At 36.5% G+C, this 17,424-nt stretch overlaps 1 protein-coding gene across 1 annotated transcript in view; it reads left to right on the forward strand.

Moving 5' to 3' along the window:
* Positions 1-17,201, forward strand: part of LOC128929869 (uncharacterized) — a 39,805-nt gene extending 22,604 nt beyond the window's left edge. Inside the window, exons 2-3 of the mRNA XM_078352755.1 lie at positions 6,457-6,570; positions 16,138-17,201. Of these exons, the coding sequence (XP_078208881.1) occupies positions 16,179-16,592 (414 nt within the window). The 5' untranslated portion in view covers positions 6,457-6,570; positions 16,138-16,178 and the 3' untranslated portion in view covers positions 16,593-17,201. The remainder of the gene's footprint in view (positions 1-6,456; positions 6,571-16,137) is intronic.
* Positions 17,202-17,424: the final 223 nt, after the last annotated feature.

Raw genomic sequence — 17,424 nt, forward strand, 5'->3', positions numbered from 1 at the left:
TCCAATCTCTGCCTCTCTCTTTCCATGGCTTTCTCTTCTTGTGTCTCCCCTTGGGTGTCTCTTAAAAGGACATTTAACATTGTATTTAGGGCCCAGGTAGATAACCCAGGACAATTATCTTATTGCAAGACTCTTATTACATCTGTATAGATTATTTTTCCAAATAAGATAATACTCATAGGGTTCCAAGGTTTAGGACATAGTTTGGGTGTCACAGTTCAGCTCCTATACCCTGAAAATTACATGTCTCTGATACTCTTTCAGTTATAGGGTCTCTCCTTTAGTTTCTATTCCTTTACTTCTCATGTTCTCCTCCTCCTACTTTCTCTCTCTCTTTTTTTTTTTTTTTTTTTTTTTTTTTTGCCACCGTCAATTATCACACCTGATACAAAGTTTAAGTGAATGACTGGGTAGGATTTACCAGTTTTTCAAAATCTAAGATAAGCAACTGTAGTCTAAAGACAGTGATGGTGAAGGCCTTGGTCACAAGTCTAATTTTATTTCTCTTCATTGATTTTAATCATCCTACAGCTATGAAGAGGTTTATGTTAGAGTGCTCCAGACAACATAGAAGTGAAAGAACTAAGGTTTTTCTTGAGTAGTGAAATGAAAAATCAACATAAACTGGATCTGACCATATATCACTTGACAAAAAGGGTAATTTGGCTGGGCACAGTGGCTCACACCTATAATCCCAGAACTTGGGGAGACTGAGGCAGAAGGGTCATTGTAGCCGACGAGTTCCAGAACAAATGTAATTTTAAAGTGGGGAAACTTAATAAACACTACCTTAGCCAAGGTTAGTGATAAGGTCAACAACACCAGTGATCAGTCATGGATACCTTTAATATGACGTGATGGAAACGGCACTTTACCTTTGTGGTATTCTTTCCCCAGATGCATAATCCATAACCCAGGACCAATCATCAAAATATTTATCAAGAAAAAGTCAAACAAATTGAGAGACATTCTGTAAAATATCCAACCCATATTTCTCAAAATTTCATGGTTGTCAAAAACAAGGAAAGTCTGAGAAACTGTCACATGAAAGAGAGCTAAAAAAAGACACAGTGACTAAATGGAATGTGGTTTCCTGGATGAAATTCTGCAACAGAGAAAGGACATTAGGGACATTAGGTTAAAAAAAAAAAAAAAAAAGAAAACTAAAAAAAAAGTTTAGATTTTAGCTAAAAATAATGTATTGATGTTGGTTCATTAATTGTAACAAAGGTACCACATTAATGCAAGATGTTAGTAATAGGGGAAACAATGGGGGCCATATGGAAACATTCTGTACTATCTTCCCAAATGTTTTACAAATTTGAACTATGCTAAAAATAAAATTTATTTTAAAATATCACCTGCAGGAGGTAAGATAGTTTTTATTTATTAGTTTAATAAATATTTTTGTATTATTTCCAAGTGTCAGGAGTCAGGTTAGAGACCAAGGATGCAAAAGTAAGGAATAGTGAGGAAACTTACCTTAATAAACCTCAGGTCCCTTAGTGAACACAGGCATTAAGCAGGTGACTAAATATAATATAGAGTGCTATGGTAGGTAGTGCTATCATATGTTGAACATGGTTATAATCTTAAGGCCTCTTTGCATTGCCTGATTGAGGAAACTTAGTTCCCCTCCCCTCCCCTCCCCTCCCTTTTCAGTCTCTCTCATGCGCCCTTCATTTCTCTCCTTTCCCCTTCCCTTGACTACTCCAGCTCACTCTCCTCTCACCTTTTATAATTTTATATTTGTTTCAGTCCCTCATTGAATCTAGCATAGTACCAGGCCCTAAGGAAGGGTTTATAAGCATTACAATTATTATATATGATTTCATAAATATGTATTAAATTAAGTATCTAAAATCCTTAAATGGGTGATTTGAGAAGGAGAATTTGAAAGCAAGAGAGGAAGGAATAGTTATAGCAGTAACTAATCTTCAAACCAATGCTAGAAGTACTATGAAGATGATGTTTTTTGCCTAACCTTCTCATCATGATTCAAAGCTCATCATATAATTAATTTACATTTATTGAGTAGGAGTTCTGTGCCAGATATGCTGCATAATGCATCATACACATTATCTCGGCTAATCCACCAACCAGTCCCCTGAGATAGGAACTTTATTCTCCCAATTTTAGGGATGAGATAGCGGTGGCTTAAAGAGGTTAACTAGTTTACTCAAGGTCACATAATTAGCAAATGACGGAGCTCAGAATTAAACAGAGCTCAGCTATTCAACTCCAGATCACACTGTGTGAAAAATAAGAAAATACTAATTTGCTTATTAATAATAGCGTGCTTCTTGGTTTAAAAACTGGGAGAATTGACAGGTAAATACTCTTTTTAACTACTTCTTTGATATTGATTTAAATAATAAATATTCAATTTTTTAAAATAAAATATTTATTGTATAGTGGATCATTGTTCTAGAAATGTCAATCAATAATTTGTATTTTCTCAAGTGTCTTAATATACTCAGACCCTCAGGATTAAAACTACTTCCTTTTGAATCTATATTATAATTGTACTATGAAATAATACTATGATAATTTTTATTTGTAATTATTAATATATATTTTAGTACGACTTCTCAAGATAAACTTCAGGAAAAATTAGAAAAAAAAATTTAATTGTATGCCAAGAAATTGGTTGATTTTCTCAAAATATACCTGCTGCTTATTATAATTACTTTTATGTTATCGTTCAAAAATTACTTTGAAAAGTAATTTTTCAAAGGCTAAGAAATGCTAAGACATCGTTTTCAGAAGTATAGATTTATTTTCAAAATTGTGGTTAATTTATATAATATATAGTCCAAAGGGGGTAAAAATTTACTTCTTGCAATGATTAATTTTATGTTTCAATTCGACTTTGCCAAGGGGTGTCCAGATTAAACATTATTTTTGGTCTGTGAGATCGTTTCCAAATAAGATTAGCATTGAGTAGGTGGACACAGTAAAGCAGATGGTACTCCTCAGTAAGCCTGGGCACACTTTACTCCGCTGAGTACCTGAAGAGAATTAAAAAAAAAAAAAAGCAACAGAAAGAGGAATTCACCACTTTTCCCTTCTGCCCAATTGTTTGAGCTGAAACATCTATATTCACCAGCCTTGGGACTGGCATTCCTGGTTCTCAGGACTTTGGACTTGGACTGAATTATACCACCAGCTCTCCTGGATCTCCAGGTTGCAGAGGGCAGATTGTTGAACTGCTCAGCCTCTATAATTGCCTCCATTAATATATGAGTTACCATGAGCCAATTTCTTATAATAAATCTCTTCCAAAATGTTTATCCTTTGGTTCTGTTTCTCTTGTGAATTCTAAGTAATACACTTCCTGTGGAGTAAAAAGTTCATAATTCTCATTTGACCTTTATTTAAATGTTAAGAGGATTGCAGATCCTTTATTTAAGACTAAGTGAAATGAGAGAGTTAGAAACATTTAAACTTCTTGTGACTAATTGGTATTAAATTCGTTTTTGTTCAAACAAGTGTAGTAATGAAAAATCTTCAAGGATATTGATGAAATAATTTATATTAAGACACACACACACACACACACATATATATAATGTTAATATAACCTAAATAATTTTAGTAACCAGAGCAAGAGAAGAAAATGAAATGATGCTTGGTCACCCTCTAGTGGCTTTTCATTAGGAATTAGCTAGAGGAAACTGCAGTAATATGAGAACTACACAAAAAGAAAACACCTGCAAAATGTCTTTTAATAAAATAGTTATAGTTATTGATGGTTAGTTGGTTCCATTTAAACTGCATCACATTCTAGGACGTAAGTAAACCACTGTAGAAATATTTAATAACTTCACAATGTTTTGTCAAAAGTTAACTTGAATTTTCTTTTAAATAAAGAAAACAATACATGTTTGACAACTGCTCATGGAGAAGGGATAATCTTACTCTACACTTATGAGTATTAATGTTCATTTTATTATATTTTTGTTATTTAAAATTAATATATTTAGGAATTATCTGTTTATATTGTAATAATGTAACCAGAGTTCATAGTGTTATTATTTTCTAGATCTTGAAAATAGTGTTTTTCATGAATATACAATTAATTGTCAGTGCCAAGATAACAGAACTCTAGGCATTCCCATTTCTGATAATCTGTAGGATATTTTCTCTAAAATATCTTTTCATAATCCTAAAGAAAATATAGCAAAAATTGAATGCATCACAATTCCCCCCAGAATCTCCCTTCTGACCTTCTCCAATTTCTGCCTGTGGTTAGTACCAATCTACTGAACTAGAAAGCATAACTAACTTCCATCTGTGTTTATTTATTTTTTTCCCTTGTGGCAAAATTATTTTGAAAATCAACTTTCGAATCTGTTAAGCATTTTGATTGTATATTTTAAAAGTTCTACTTGATAGAAATGTGTGGTAAGAACGCCATTCCTATCTCTGAAAACAGGGATAGCTGAGCCTATGTATAAAATTGTTTCTGGAATAATTCAGAAGTTTCTGAGAAAAGCAAGTTAATCTGAATCTTTACAAAACATTGTAATCAGCAGTAATATTTGTAGAGCGGAAAATAGCTTGGTACACAGTCAAAGTTCTGTGTTAAAAATGGAAACATAACAATCCTAATAATATTTTCAGAATTTCTTTTTTGTAACACATGGAAGAAAATCAGGAGACAGTATCTTTTGAATGACATGAAAAATGTAGAGCTTTTCCTTCCTCCTGGAGTTTTCCACACTTTTAATCATACATGCCATAAGCATAGCTGTGAGGATACTTTTGGGAATTTTAATTATGAAAGATATCAGAAGAATTGAGTGAGTCTGAAAGGTTTGACACTTAAAAGCCAAAGCAAGAGAAAGCAACAAAAAAATGAGGGTGATGTTGCCATGGAAAGGAAAAGAGAACAGAGTATACCTTTTAAGAGAGGATAGTGTGATAAGGTTGATAATGCCAGATTGCATTCAATTGTGTATCTCTTTACATTTTATTTTATCTATAATTTTCTTAGATAAAAATAGTATATTTTTGTCATTATGTACAAAATATGAGGATTAATCTAGTTCTTGTTGCTCCCTCTATCTTTCTCAAAATGAGGTCCATATAAACAATTGATTTCTTTTAAAGTGTATAACAAATTTTATGGGCCCATGTAGTAGAGATTTATTTATTTAGATTTAGAATAATAGGTAGTGAAGGGACACTCATTTGTATGTATAATACACAGTTATTGCACATCAATATCCTTTACGGTATTCAGTCCCCCATTTCTTCCTGTTTATGTTACAGAACAATGTCTTCATGTTCTTTATAATCAAATGTGTCATGCTTGATTAAAGTCATACTTCCCATCACAATAAAAAGGTAGCTGTTACTACAATGCCATTCCTCCTCAAAAAATGTTTGTATTGACAGGAAAAAGATCTTGCTCCCACTATGCTTCTGAAATACAATTTTAAAAATCTGGCAATGTCTTCATTCATAATGCTGCATCATTTATCATTCCACTTGTGAATGAATATTGGCTTTCAATATCTCTCTCAAAGTTTGTCACTACGCTTCATTGATCATGCTACAAATTCAAGACTACCTCAAAATATGCAGAAAATGTTAACCATATCTACTTTCTGTTCATGTTATATTAACTGTTTTTAATATTATAGTGTATACTTATGCTCTATTTTCTCCAACCATGTCCCCTCTCTAACTCTTTAGGCAGAAATAGCTTCACCCATAGAATTCGATCTCCTTCTGGGTTAATTACTCATTAGTGGGGAATACAGGCCAAGGATCATTTTAGATTCTCATTTACACAAACAAAAATGTTCAGTCTTCCTCTGTCAGGTCTTAAAAATAAACATGTAGTCACAAATTGGCCAGAGACCAGAGACGACATCAAAATTAGGGAAAAGTTTTCTTACTTCAGTCCACATGTTATAGCCAACGAAGCATATATAAAGCTGAATATTGGAACTTTTGAAGTAACAGGAATTAAAATAATTAAATCCTATTAGCTTCTTTAAAAAGGGCTTCTATTATAGTCTTATTTAATAAAATTAGAACAATAAATATTAAACATATACGTATCTGGATGTATATATACACCTATATACATCACAATAAAAATGTAGCTGTAACATATGTATTCCAAAGAGTATGTTAAGATATGGTTTTTGCAGCAGAAGGAAAACCGAATTCAATATTACAATAGTTGCCCTCAAAGGAACTTATAATTTGGAAGATGAGTGTATATACAAATGCAAAAAGAAATAAACACAGACTGACAGTGAGAAGTAAAAGGCTCTAAGTATGCTTTAGATTGTTAAAGCAAAGCATGTCTACTACAAATATCTGAATTCTTTATGAATTAGAGAGAGACTACAAATTGGATTTCATAATAGTACCCTACTGCGAAAATTATTCTTTTATTGTAGCATATTTAAGGGTCCTCCTTGTCCTTTGTTACAGGACCAGCACCTGTTTTGGAGACATGGAGTTACAACTGAGTTGAAGAGATAATCATAACAGTAGCTTCTAAATATAAACCTGATGCATATACAGCCATTATACCAAAGAGTAAAGGTACCTGTTTAATTCCTTTCTATGAAGCATGGAAAATTATATTTGCATATGCAATAGGCCTTTCATGGGGGAATTTGAATGTGTGATAGATCATTCATAGTTGATAGCTTTGGACAAATGAACTACTTTTATTTATTTATTTATTTATTTATTTTTTATTATTTTTTTTTTCTTTTTAATTTTTTATTGCATTTTAGGTTTTGGGGTACATGTGCAGAACATGCAAGACAGTTGCATAGGTACACACATGGCAGTGTGTTTTGCTTCCTTTCTCCCCTTCACCCACATTTGGCATTTCTCCCCAGCCTATCCCTCCCCAGCTCCGCCCCCCACTGGCCCTCCCCTTTCCCCCCCAATAGACCCCAGTGTTTAGTACTCCTCTCCCTGTGTCCATGTGTTCTCATTTTTATCACCCGCCTGTGAGTGAGAATATGCAGTATTTCATTTTCTGTTCTTGTGTCAGTTTGCTGAGAATGATGTTCTCCAGATTCATCCATGTCCCTACAAACGACACAAACTCATCATTTCTGATTGCTGCATAATATTCCATGGTGTATATGTGCCACAATTTCCCAATCCAGTCTATCATCAATGGGCATTTGGGTTGGTTCCAGGTATTTGCTATTGTAAACAGTGCTGCAATGAACATTCGTGTGCATGTGTCCTTATAGTAGAATGATTTATAGTCCTTTGGATATATACCAAATAATGGGATTGCTGGGTCAAATGGAATTTCTATTTCTAGGTCCTTGAGGAATCGCCACACTGTCTTCCACAATGGTTGAACTAATTTACACTCCCACCAACAGTGTAAAAGTGTTCCTTTTTCTCCACATCCTCTCCAGCATCTGTTGTCTCCAGATTTTTTAATGATCGCCATTCTAACTGGCATGAGATGGTATCTCAATGTGGTTTTGATTTGCATCTCTCTAATGACCAGTGATGATGAGCATTTTTTCATATGATTGTTGGCCTCATATATCTTCTTTTGTAAAGTGTCTGTTCATATCCTTTGCCCATTTTTGAATGGGCTTGTTTGTTTTCTTCCTGTAAATCTGTTTGAGTTCTTTGTAAATTCTGGAAATCAGCCCTTTGTCAGATGGGTAAACTGCAAAAATTTTTTCCCATTCTGTTGGTTGCTGATTCACTCTAGTGACTGTTTCTTTTGCTGTGCAGAAGCTGTGGAGTTTCATTAGGTCCCATTTGTCTATTTTGGCTTTTGTTGCCAATGCTTTTGGTGTTTTGTTCATGAAGTCCTTGCCTACTCCTATGTCCTGGATAGTTTTGCCTAGATTTCCTTCTAGGGTTTTTATGGTGCCGGGTCTTATGTTTAAGTCTTTAATCCATCTGGAGTTAATTTTGGTGTAAGGTGTCAGGAAGGGGTCCAGTTTCTGCTTTCTACAGATGGCTAGCCAGTTTTCCCAGCACCATTTGTTGAACAGGGAATCCTTTCCCCATTGCTTGTTTTTGTCAGGTTTATCAAAGATTGTATGGTTGTAGATATGTTGTGTTGCCTCCGGTGCCTCTGTTTTGTTCCATTGGTCTATATCTCTGTTTTGGTACCAGTACCATGCTGTTTTGATTACTGTAGCCTTGTAGTATAGTTTGAAATCCGGTAGTGTGATGACCCCACTGTGATCTTTTTGCTTAGAATTGACTTGGCTATGCAGGCTCTCTTTTCGGTCCATATGAAGTTCATGGTGGTTTTTTCCAGTTCTGTGAAGAAAGTCAATGGTAGCTTGATGGGGATAGCATTGATTCTGTAAATTACTTTGGGCAATATAGCCATTTTCACGATATTAATTCTTTCTAACCATGAACATGGAATGTTTCTCCATCTGTTTGTGTCCTCTCTTATTTCGTTGAGCAGTGGTTTGTAGTTTTTCTTGAAGAGGTCCCTTACGTTCCTTGTGAGTTGTATTCCTAGGTATTTTTTCTTTTTGTAGCAATTGTGAATGGCAGTTTGTTCTTGATTTGGCTTTCTTGAAGTCTGTTATTGGTGTAGACAAATGCTTCTGATTTTTGCACATTGATTTTATATCCTGAGACTTCGCTGAAGTTGCTTATCAGTTTCAGGAGTTTTTGGGATGAGATGATGGGGTCTTCTAGGTATACTATCATGTCGTCTGCAAATAGAGATAATTTGGCTTCCAACTTGCCTATTTGAATACCCTTTATTTCTTTTTCTTGCCTGATTGCTCTGGCTAGAACTTCCAGTACTATATTGAATAGGAGTGGTGAAAGAGGGCATCCTTGTCTAGTGCTGGATTTCAAAGGGAATGCTTCCAGTTTTTTCCCATTGAGTTTGATATTGGCTGTTGGTTTGTCATAAATAGCTTTTATTACTTTGCGATACATTCCGTCGATACCGAGTTTATTGAGGGTTTTTAGCATAAAGGGCTGTTGAATTTTGTCGAATGCCTTCTCTGTGTCAATTGAGATAATCATGTGGTTTTTGTTTTTGGTTCTGTTTATGTGGTGAATTACGTTTATAGACTTGCGTATGTAGAACCAGACTTGCATCACTGGGATGAATCCTACTTGATCATGATGGATACGTTTTTTTGATTTGCTGTTGCAATAGGCTTGCCAATATTTTATTGAAGATTTTTGCATCTATGTTCATCATGGATATTGGCCTGAAGTTTTCTTTTCTTGTTGGGTCTCTGCCGGGTTTTGGTATCAGGATGATGTTGGTCTCATGAAATGATTTGGGAAGGATTCCCTCTTTTTGGATTATTTGGAATAGTTTTAGAAGGAATGGAGTGGAGAGTTCTGTAAATGTCTATCAGGTTTGCTTGTTCCAGGTCTGAGTTCAAGCCCTGGATATCCTTGTTGATTTTCTGTCTGGTTGATCTGTCTATTATCGACAGTGGAGTGTTAAAGTCTCCCACTATTATTGTGTGGGAGTCTAAGTCTCTTTGTAAGTCATTAAGAACTTGCCTTATATATCTGAGTGCTCCTGTATTGGTTCCATATATGTTTAGGATCGTTAGCTCTTCTTGTTGTATTGATCCTTTTACCATTATGGAATGGCCTTCTTTGTCTCTTTTGATCTTTGTTGCTTTAAAGTCTATTTTATCAGAGATGAGAATTGCAACTCCAGCTTTATTTTGCTCTCTATTTGCTTGGTAAATCTTCCTCCATCCCTTTATTTTGAGCCTTTGTGTATCCTTCCATCTGAGATGAGTTTCCTGGATACAGCACACTGATGGGTTTTGGTTTTTTATCCAATTTGCCAGTCTGTGTCTTTTGATTGGTGCATTTAGTCCAGTTACATTTAGGGTTAATATTGTTATGTGTGAATTTGATACTGCCATTTTGATGCTAGCTGGCTGTTTTGCCCATTAGTTGATGTAGATTCTTCATTATGTTGATGCTCTTTAGCATTTAGGATGATTTTCGAATGGCTGGTACTGGTTTTTCCTTTCTATGTGTAGTGCTTCTTTCAGGAGCTCTTGTAAAGCAGGCCTGGTGGTGACAAAATCTCTGAGTACTTGCTTGTTCACAAAGGATTTTGTTTTTCCTTCACTTCTGAAGCTCAGTTTGGCTGGATATGAAATTCTGGGTTGAAAGTTCTTTTCTTTAAGGATGTTGAATATTGGCCCCCACTCTCTTCTGGCTTGTAGAGTTTCTGTCAAGAGATCTGCTGTGAGTCTGATGGACTTCCCTTTGTGGGTTACCCGACCTTTCTCTCTGGCTGCCGTTAGTATTTTCTCCTTTATTTCAACCCTGGTGAATATGACGATTATGTGCCTTGGGGTTGCTCTTCTTGCGGAATTTTTTTGTGGTGTTCTCAGTATTTCCTGGACTTGAATATTGGCCTGCCTTGCTAGGTGGGGGAAATTTTCCTGGATAATATCCTGAAGAGTATTTTCCAGCTTGGATTCATTCTCTTCGTCCCCTTCTGGTACACCTATCAAATGTAGGTTAGGTCTCTTCATATAGTCCCCCATTTCTTGGAGACTTTGTTCATTCCTTTTTGCTCTTTTTTCTCTAATCTTGGTTTCTCATTTTATTTCATTGAGTTGATCTTTTACTTCTCATATTCTTTCTTCTGCTTGGTCAATTGGGCTGTTGAAACTTGTGCATGCTTCACGAAGTTCTTGTATTGTGTTTTTCAGCTCCTTCAATTCATTCATATTCCTCTCTAAGTTATCCATTCTTGTTATCATTTCCTTGAATCTTTTTTCAAGGTCCTTAGTTTCTTTGCATTGATTTAAAACATGTTCTTTTAGCTCACAAAAGTTTCTCATTATCCACCTTCTGAAGTCTAATTCCGTCATTTCGTCGCAGTCATTCTCCATCCAGCTTTGTTCCCTTGCTGATGAGGAGTTTTGGTCCTTTGTAGGAGTCACAGTGTTTTGGTTTTGGGTGTTTTCCTCCTTTTTGCGCTGGTTTCTTCCCATCTTTGTGGGTTTATCCACCTGTCATCTGAGTAGTTGCTGACTTTTCGATTGGGTCTCTGAGTGGACACCCAGATTGTTGATGATGAAGTCTTTCTGTTACTTGGTTTTCCTTCTACCAGTCTAGCCCCTCCACTGTACGACTGCTGAGGTCCACTTCAGGCCCTGCTTGTCTGGGGTGCACCTTTAGTGGCTGCGGAACAGTGAGGGATGCTACCCGTTTCTTTTTCTGCTATCTTTGTCCCAGAATGATGCCTGCGAAATGTCAGTCTTCTGGATATAGAGGGGTCAGGGAGCTGCTTGAAGAGACAATCTGTACTTTATAGGAGCTCAAGTGCTGATCTGTGAGCTCTGTTGTTCATTCAGGGCTGTTAGGCTGCTACATTTAATTGCAGAACTCATAAAAAAAAAACCCTTTTTTCTCAGATGCTCTGTCTTGGGGGGTTGGGGTCTTCTTTATGTGTCCGTTGCACTGTCCTGCCCAGCTAGGAGGCAGTCTAGTCACTATTTTTCTGCCGAGGCTCCACCCTGCTGGTGTGAGGTCTGCCCTGTTGCTGCAGGCTCTGCCCTGCTGCTGTGGTCTCCGCCCTGCTGCCGTCTCCACCCTGCTGCCACGGGCTACGCCCTGTGGCGGAGTCCCTCTGTTGTGGCGAGTTGCCTTGGCATGAACTACTTTCTTTACAACTGAGTATCCTCTTATATAAAAGCGGATACAAGCATTCGACATCCAAAGCTGCTATGAGGAACAGGTGCAAAGAAGACCTTTTAGCACACATTGACCTGCTTCCTGACTGTCTAAATTATCCATTTGTAACACACTTATTCTCTTAAGGTTGTCTTTGATATTTCATTTTAGACTAATTTTATCTGTGCAGTTTTATGGACAAAAAAGTATAATATACAACATAGTTTGTCCAGTAACACTTAGTAGATGACTCTTCTTATAGTCAAATTTTGTAATCCATAAAACATGCAGAATATTTAGTCTATGACAATTTCAGAGCAATGTGACAGAGTCAATTCAATCATAATTGAAATCAAAATAATTACCACAGAGACATATCATTTTGTCCCATATCCTCAGAATAGTATATCCTTTAAGGCAATTGTAGTCACTAGTTTATTTTCTATGGGGGAATGTTCTCTGTGGCATTTGTAATAAAATCTTCCTTACTAAATCTCATTTATTCTTAATGATATGTTTTTTAAATGAAATAAATGTGGCATTCTCAACCAAAGTTAGGAAAGAATAATAATTATGTTATTCTTTAGGTTAAGCTGCTTTCCATCCCCAAAGCAAATACACAGCCCTAATAGGTAACCTGGGACATAAAGGAGCCATTTGGCATCTTGTTTAACAGACAAAGACAACTGCAGGGCAGCCAGAAGACGGATTTAAATTGTGTTAAGAATAGCAGGAAATATTTTAGTTCTCAGCAGTATGACACCACTTGTGGTTTCCTTAAGCATACAAGACAAGTCAACTCAAGCCTGTGGATTTTTGGGGTGAATGGAAAAACTCCCTTCTGAGATTGTTTTTCACTGGAATTCTGGCATGTGCAATGCTTGAAAATTTAGATCAGCCAGAGTTTACCCTGGCACTTAAAAAGACGAAACTATTTTAGTAGTACAGCAGTGTCCATTTTCAAGTGAGCAAAAGTGTAGTATGGTAGGTCTAAGGAAGAGAAATCATGATTACCTGTTATTTTTCTTAAACTCAGCAGAAATAGAACAATCAAGAAATTGTTCTCTTAAAACACTAGAATGTAGACAAATTATAAATTTTTGATTAAAATTCTTCATACAGGTCACTAGGTATCCACAAATGTGAACCTTTCTAGTCTGTGACTGGAAATAGTCTGGTCATTCAAGGACTGTGGCTGTGAGTTATACGTATGCTGTCTGCATGAGCAAAAATGCTGCCCAATGAAAAATCAACTGGAATATGGAGGTATAATTGGCAGTAAAGATAAAGATAACAGTTTGCTGAGTGCCTAAGATGTGCCTAGCAACTTAAATTCAGTTTGGTTAGGGTTAAGGTTAATGGTAATTGCTAATTATAACTTTGTACTGTGGAACCCTATTAAGAAAAGAAGTTGTTGCAGCCGGGTGCTGCTTGTCAAACAGGTCTCTTAAGTTTCGTAATTCTCTTTAGTTCTTCATGAATCCCTGGTCTGTTTGTTTTGTTTTATTCAAAACTTGCTTATCTCACATATCTTTCAGGCTGGATTTTCTAGGAAGCAAATATCATATTTAATGTCTTTAAAAGATGCATTCTTTCTGACCTTACATTAACTGTACAATACCTTTCTTTTAATGGGCCGGGGTATTGCTCAATATTTTCAACTATGACTTTCAATAAAAATGCAGAAACAATTTTATAGTGGATAATTTTTTATACTTTCATCAATGCTAACAGTTGAAAGACAATCTTAACACTGTGAAGGCATTTTTGAAATGGGAGATTGTAATAATGTCATTCAAGTGTATTGCATATTGAGTATTTAATCTCGCCAGAGCTGAAGATTTTAGGTCACAAGGAGTGACTATTTCAGTGAGTTCATGAAGCTGCATCTCTCATATAACTTGTTTTTCCAAGGAAAATTTTTATCACAATGTATTCTTATTTACATTTCCTGAAATGTAAAATACCAATATTCTCTAGAGTTTGAAATGAGTTTTGTAGTCATCCAAAATCAGGACTCCTGAAAGCAGGGTCTGGACATTGGCTTCTTTCTTCACCTCAGAGGAGGAGGTTTTTCACTTCTCCATTGAGAAATGTCAGCCGGGTATGGTGGCTAATGCCTGTAATCCAAGCACTTTGGAGGCCAAGGTAGGCAGATCACCTGAGGTTGGGAGTTCAAGACCAGCCTGACCAACATAGTGAAACCCCGTCTTTAAAAATAAATAAATAAATAAATAAAATAAAAATAAATAAAATAAAAAAGAGAAATGTTTCAGGTCTGACTGATGGAGGCAAAAAATCGTTCTTCAGATAACTTGTGTAGGCTAACAGATAAATGTGGATTTTCTAAAATTTAATAAAAATTTTGCCAGACTTGGCAGAAAAATAAGAAAATTTTATAACAGACCAATCTTATTTACATTTAATTCAAAAACTACTAAGTGAAATATTAGCAAACAAAATCTATCATCACATTTAAAAATAATAAACCATTCTGTGGGTTGTCTCATCACTTTGTTGAGTACTTCCCTTGCTCTCCAGAAGCTTTTAAGCTTGATGTGATCACTTTTGTCTATTTTTGTTTTGGTTGCCAGGACATTTGAGGTCCTACTTCCTACTTAGGAAATTTTTGCCCAGTCTAATGTCCTGGAGTTCTTCTCCAATGTTTTCTTCTAGGAGTTTTAGAGTTTCAGGTCCTAAATTTTTCTTTTTTATTTCTTTCTTTTTTTTTTTTTTTTGAGACAGAGTTTTGCTCTTGTTACCCAGGCTGGAGTGCAATGGCGCGATCTCCGCTCACCGCAATCTCTGCCTCCTGGGTTCAGACAATTCTCCTGCCTCAGCCTCCTGAGTAGCCAGGATTACAGGCATGTGCCACCATGCCCAGCTAAATTTTTGTGTTTTTAGTAGAGACGGGGTTTCACCATGTTGACCAGGATGGTCTCGATCTCTTGACCTAGTGATCCACCTGCCTCGGCCTCCCAAAGTGCTGAGATTACAGGCGTGAGCCATCGCGCCTGGCCCCTAAATTTTTCTTTAATTCATTTTGAGTTGATTTTTGCACGTGACAAAAGATAGAGTGCTAGTTTCATTCTTCTGCATGTGAATGTCAATTTTCCCAGTACCATTTAACAGCCTGTCCTTTTCCCAACGTATATTCTTGATGACTTTGCCAAAATTGAGTTGACCGTAAATGCATGGACTTACTTCTGGGGTCTTTGCCCTGTTTCACTGGTTTTTATGGCTGTTTTTCTACCAGTACCATGCTGTTTCAGTTACTATAGCTGTTATAGCTTTGTGATATAATTTGAATTGAGACAATGTGATGCCTCCAGCTCTGTTCTTTTTGTTTAGCATTGCTTTAGCTATTCCAGGTCTTTTGTGGTTCTATACACATTTTAAGATTTTTTTTTCTATTTCTGTGAAGAATGTATTTGATATTTGAAAGATTGCTTTGGATAGTATTGACTTTTCTAATCTATGAACATGGAATATCTTTTCATTTTATTGTGTCCTCTTAAATTTATTTTATCCATGTATTATGGTATTCCTTGCAGAAATCTGTCACTTCTTTGATTAAATTTATTTATAAGTATATGAGGAAAATACTTGAAAATTACATATTTGACAAGGGATTAATATCCAAAATATATAAAAAGTTCAAACAACTCAATAGCAAAAATGGGGAAAATATCTGATTAGACATTTTTCAAAATAAGACATACAAATGGCTAAAATGAATATGAAAAAGAATACTTGACCTCCCCAGCCATCAGGGAAATGCATATCAAAACTACAATGATATAACATCTCATCCCAATTAAAGTGGCTATTTTTCAAGAAGACAGACCATATCTGACATTGGCACGCCTGCAGGGAAAGAGGAATCATTGTACACTGTTGGTGAGAATGTAAAGTAGTACAGCAACTATGGAGAACAATATGAAGGTTTCTCAAAACATATAAATAGAACTACCATATGATCCAGCAATCCTACTGCTAGACATATATCCCAAAGAACGAAAGTCAGTATATCAAAGATCTATCTGCACTTCCATGTTTATTGCCACACTTTTTGCAATACCTAGATACAGAGTCAACCTAAGTATCTATCAGTGGATGAATGGATAAAAAATATGGTATATCTACACAATGGAATATTAGCCACAAAAAGTAAAATTCTGTCATTTGCAACAACATGAATGAAACTAGAGGACATTATGTTTAGTGAAATAAACCAGGTAAAGACAGATATGTGTTCTCCCTCATATGTGGAAGCTAAATTGTTAAAACTCAGGAGATAGAGAGTAGAATAATTATTATCAGAAGCTTGGAAGGGTAGTGGGGAGTGAGGGTAAAGATGGAATGATTAGTGTGCACAAAAATACCACTAGATAGAAGGAAAAAGATTAAGCATTTAGTAGCACAGTATGGGGACTATAGTTAACAATAACTTATTGTATATTTTTAAATAACTAGAAGAGTGGAATTAGAATATTCCAAACATAAAGAAATGATAAATGTGTGAGGAGGCCCTGAGGCACTACGAGGACTTCCCCAAGCTGTGGATGATGAAGGGGCAGATCGAGGAGCAGAAGGAGCTGATGGAGAAGGCACGGGAAGCTTACAACCAGGGGTTGAAGAAGTGTCCCCACTCCACAGCCCTGTGGCTGCTCCTCTCTAGGCTGGAGGAGAAGATTGGGCAGCTTACTCGAGCACGGGCCATTCTGGAAAAGTGTCGTCTGAAGAACCCAAAGAACCCTGGACTGTGGTTGGAGTCAGTGCGGCTGGAGTACCGTGCGGAGCTGAAGAACATTGCAAACACGCTCATGGCCAAGGTGCTGCAGGGTGCCCTAACTCCGGTATCCTGTGGTCTGAGGCCATCTTCCTGGAGGCGAGGCCCCAGAGGAAGACCAAGAGCGTGGATGTCCTAAAGAAGTGTGAGCATGACCCTCACGTGCTCCTGGCTGTGGCCAAGCTGTTTTGGAGTGAGCGGAAGATCACCAAGGCCAGGGAGTGGTTCCATCGCACTGTGAAGATCGACTCGGACCTGGGGGACGCCTGGGCCTTCTTCTACAAGTTTGAGCTGCAGCATGGCACTGAGGAGCAGCAGGAGGAGGTGAGGAAGCACTGTGAGAGCGCAGAGCCTCGGCATGGGGAGCTGTGGTGTGCCATGTCCAAGGACATCGCCAACTGGCAGAAGAAGACTGGGGAGGTCCTTAGGCTGGTGGCCGGCCGCACCAAGAACACCTTCTGATTGGCCGGTCTCCATGGACAGGGCTTGGGCTGCACGGGGGAGGGCGTGTGGAGGGCTCTGGGCTGTGTCCTCCTTCATTATCATCCTCCATTAAAAGTTTTTATGTCTTGTGTCAGAAAAAAAAAAAAATTCCAATTATCTTGATTGGAATAATCTTGCTTGGAATGATAATCTTTACACATTAAATGCTTGTATCAAAATATCACATGTACCCACAAATATTTAAGTGTTAGACATTCAAAACAATGAAAAGTAAAAAAAAAAAAATCGAAAGAGAAAAAACATGACAAAATGATATTTATTATGGGGATCAAAGGGATATTTAATACTAGAAAACTATAAATTGAAACCTATCAATTCAAAAACGTGTAGTAAGAAATTAATACTAGCATCTTCTTAGGTATAGAAATGACTATAATGCCAATTCATGTTTAAAAACTCAAATAAATAGAATTTGATGGACTTTGCTTTAACATGATACTCTACAAATACAAGAGCAAGTATCTTAC

The sequence above is a fragment of the Callithrix jacchus genome, chromosome 16 (assembly GCF_049354715.1).
Source record: "Callithrix jacchus isolate 240 chromosome 16, calJac240_pri, whole genome shotgun sequence".
Taxonomy (NCBI): Eukaryota; Metazoa; Chordata; class Mammalia; order Primates; family Cebidae; genus Callithrix; species Callithrix jacchus.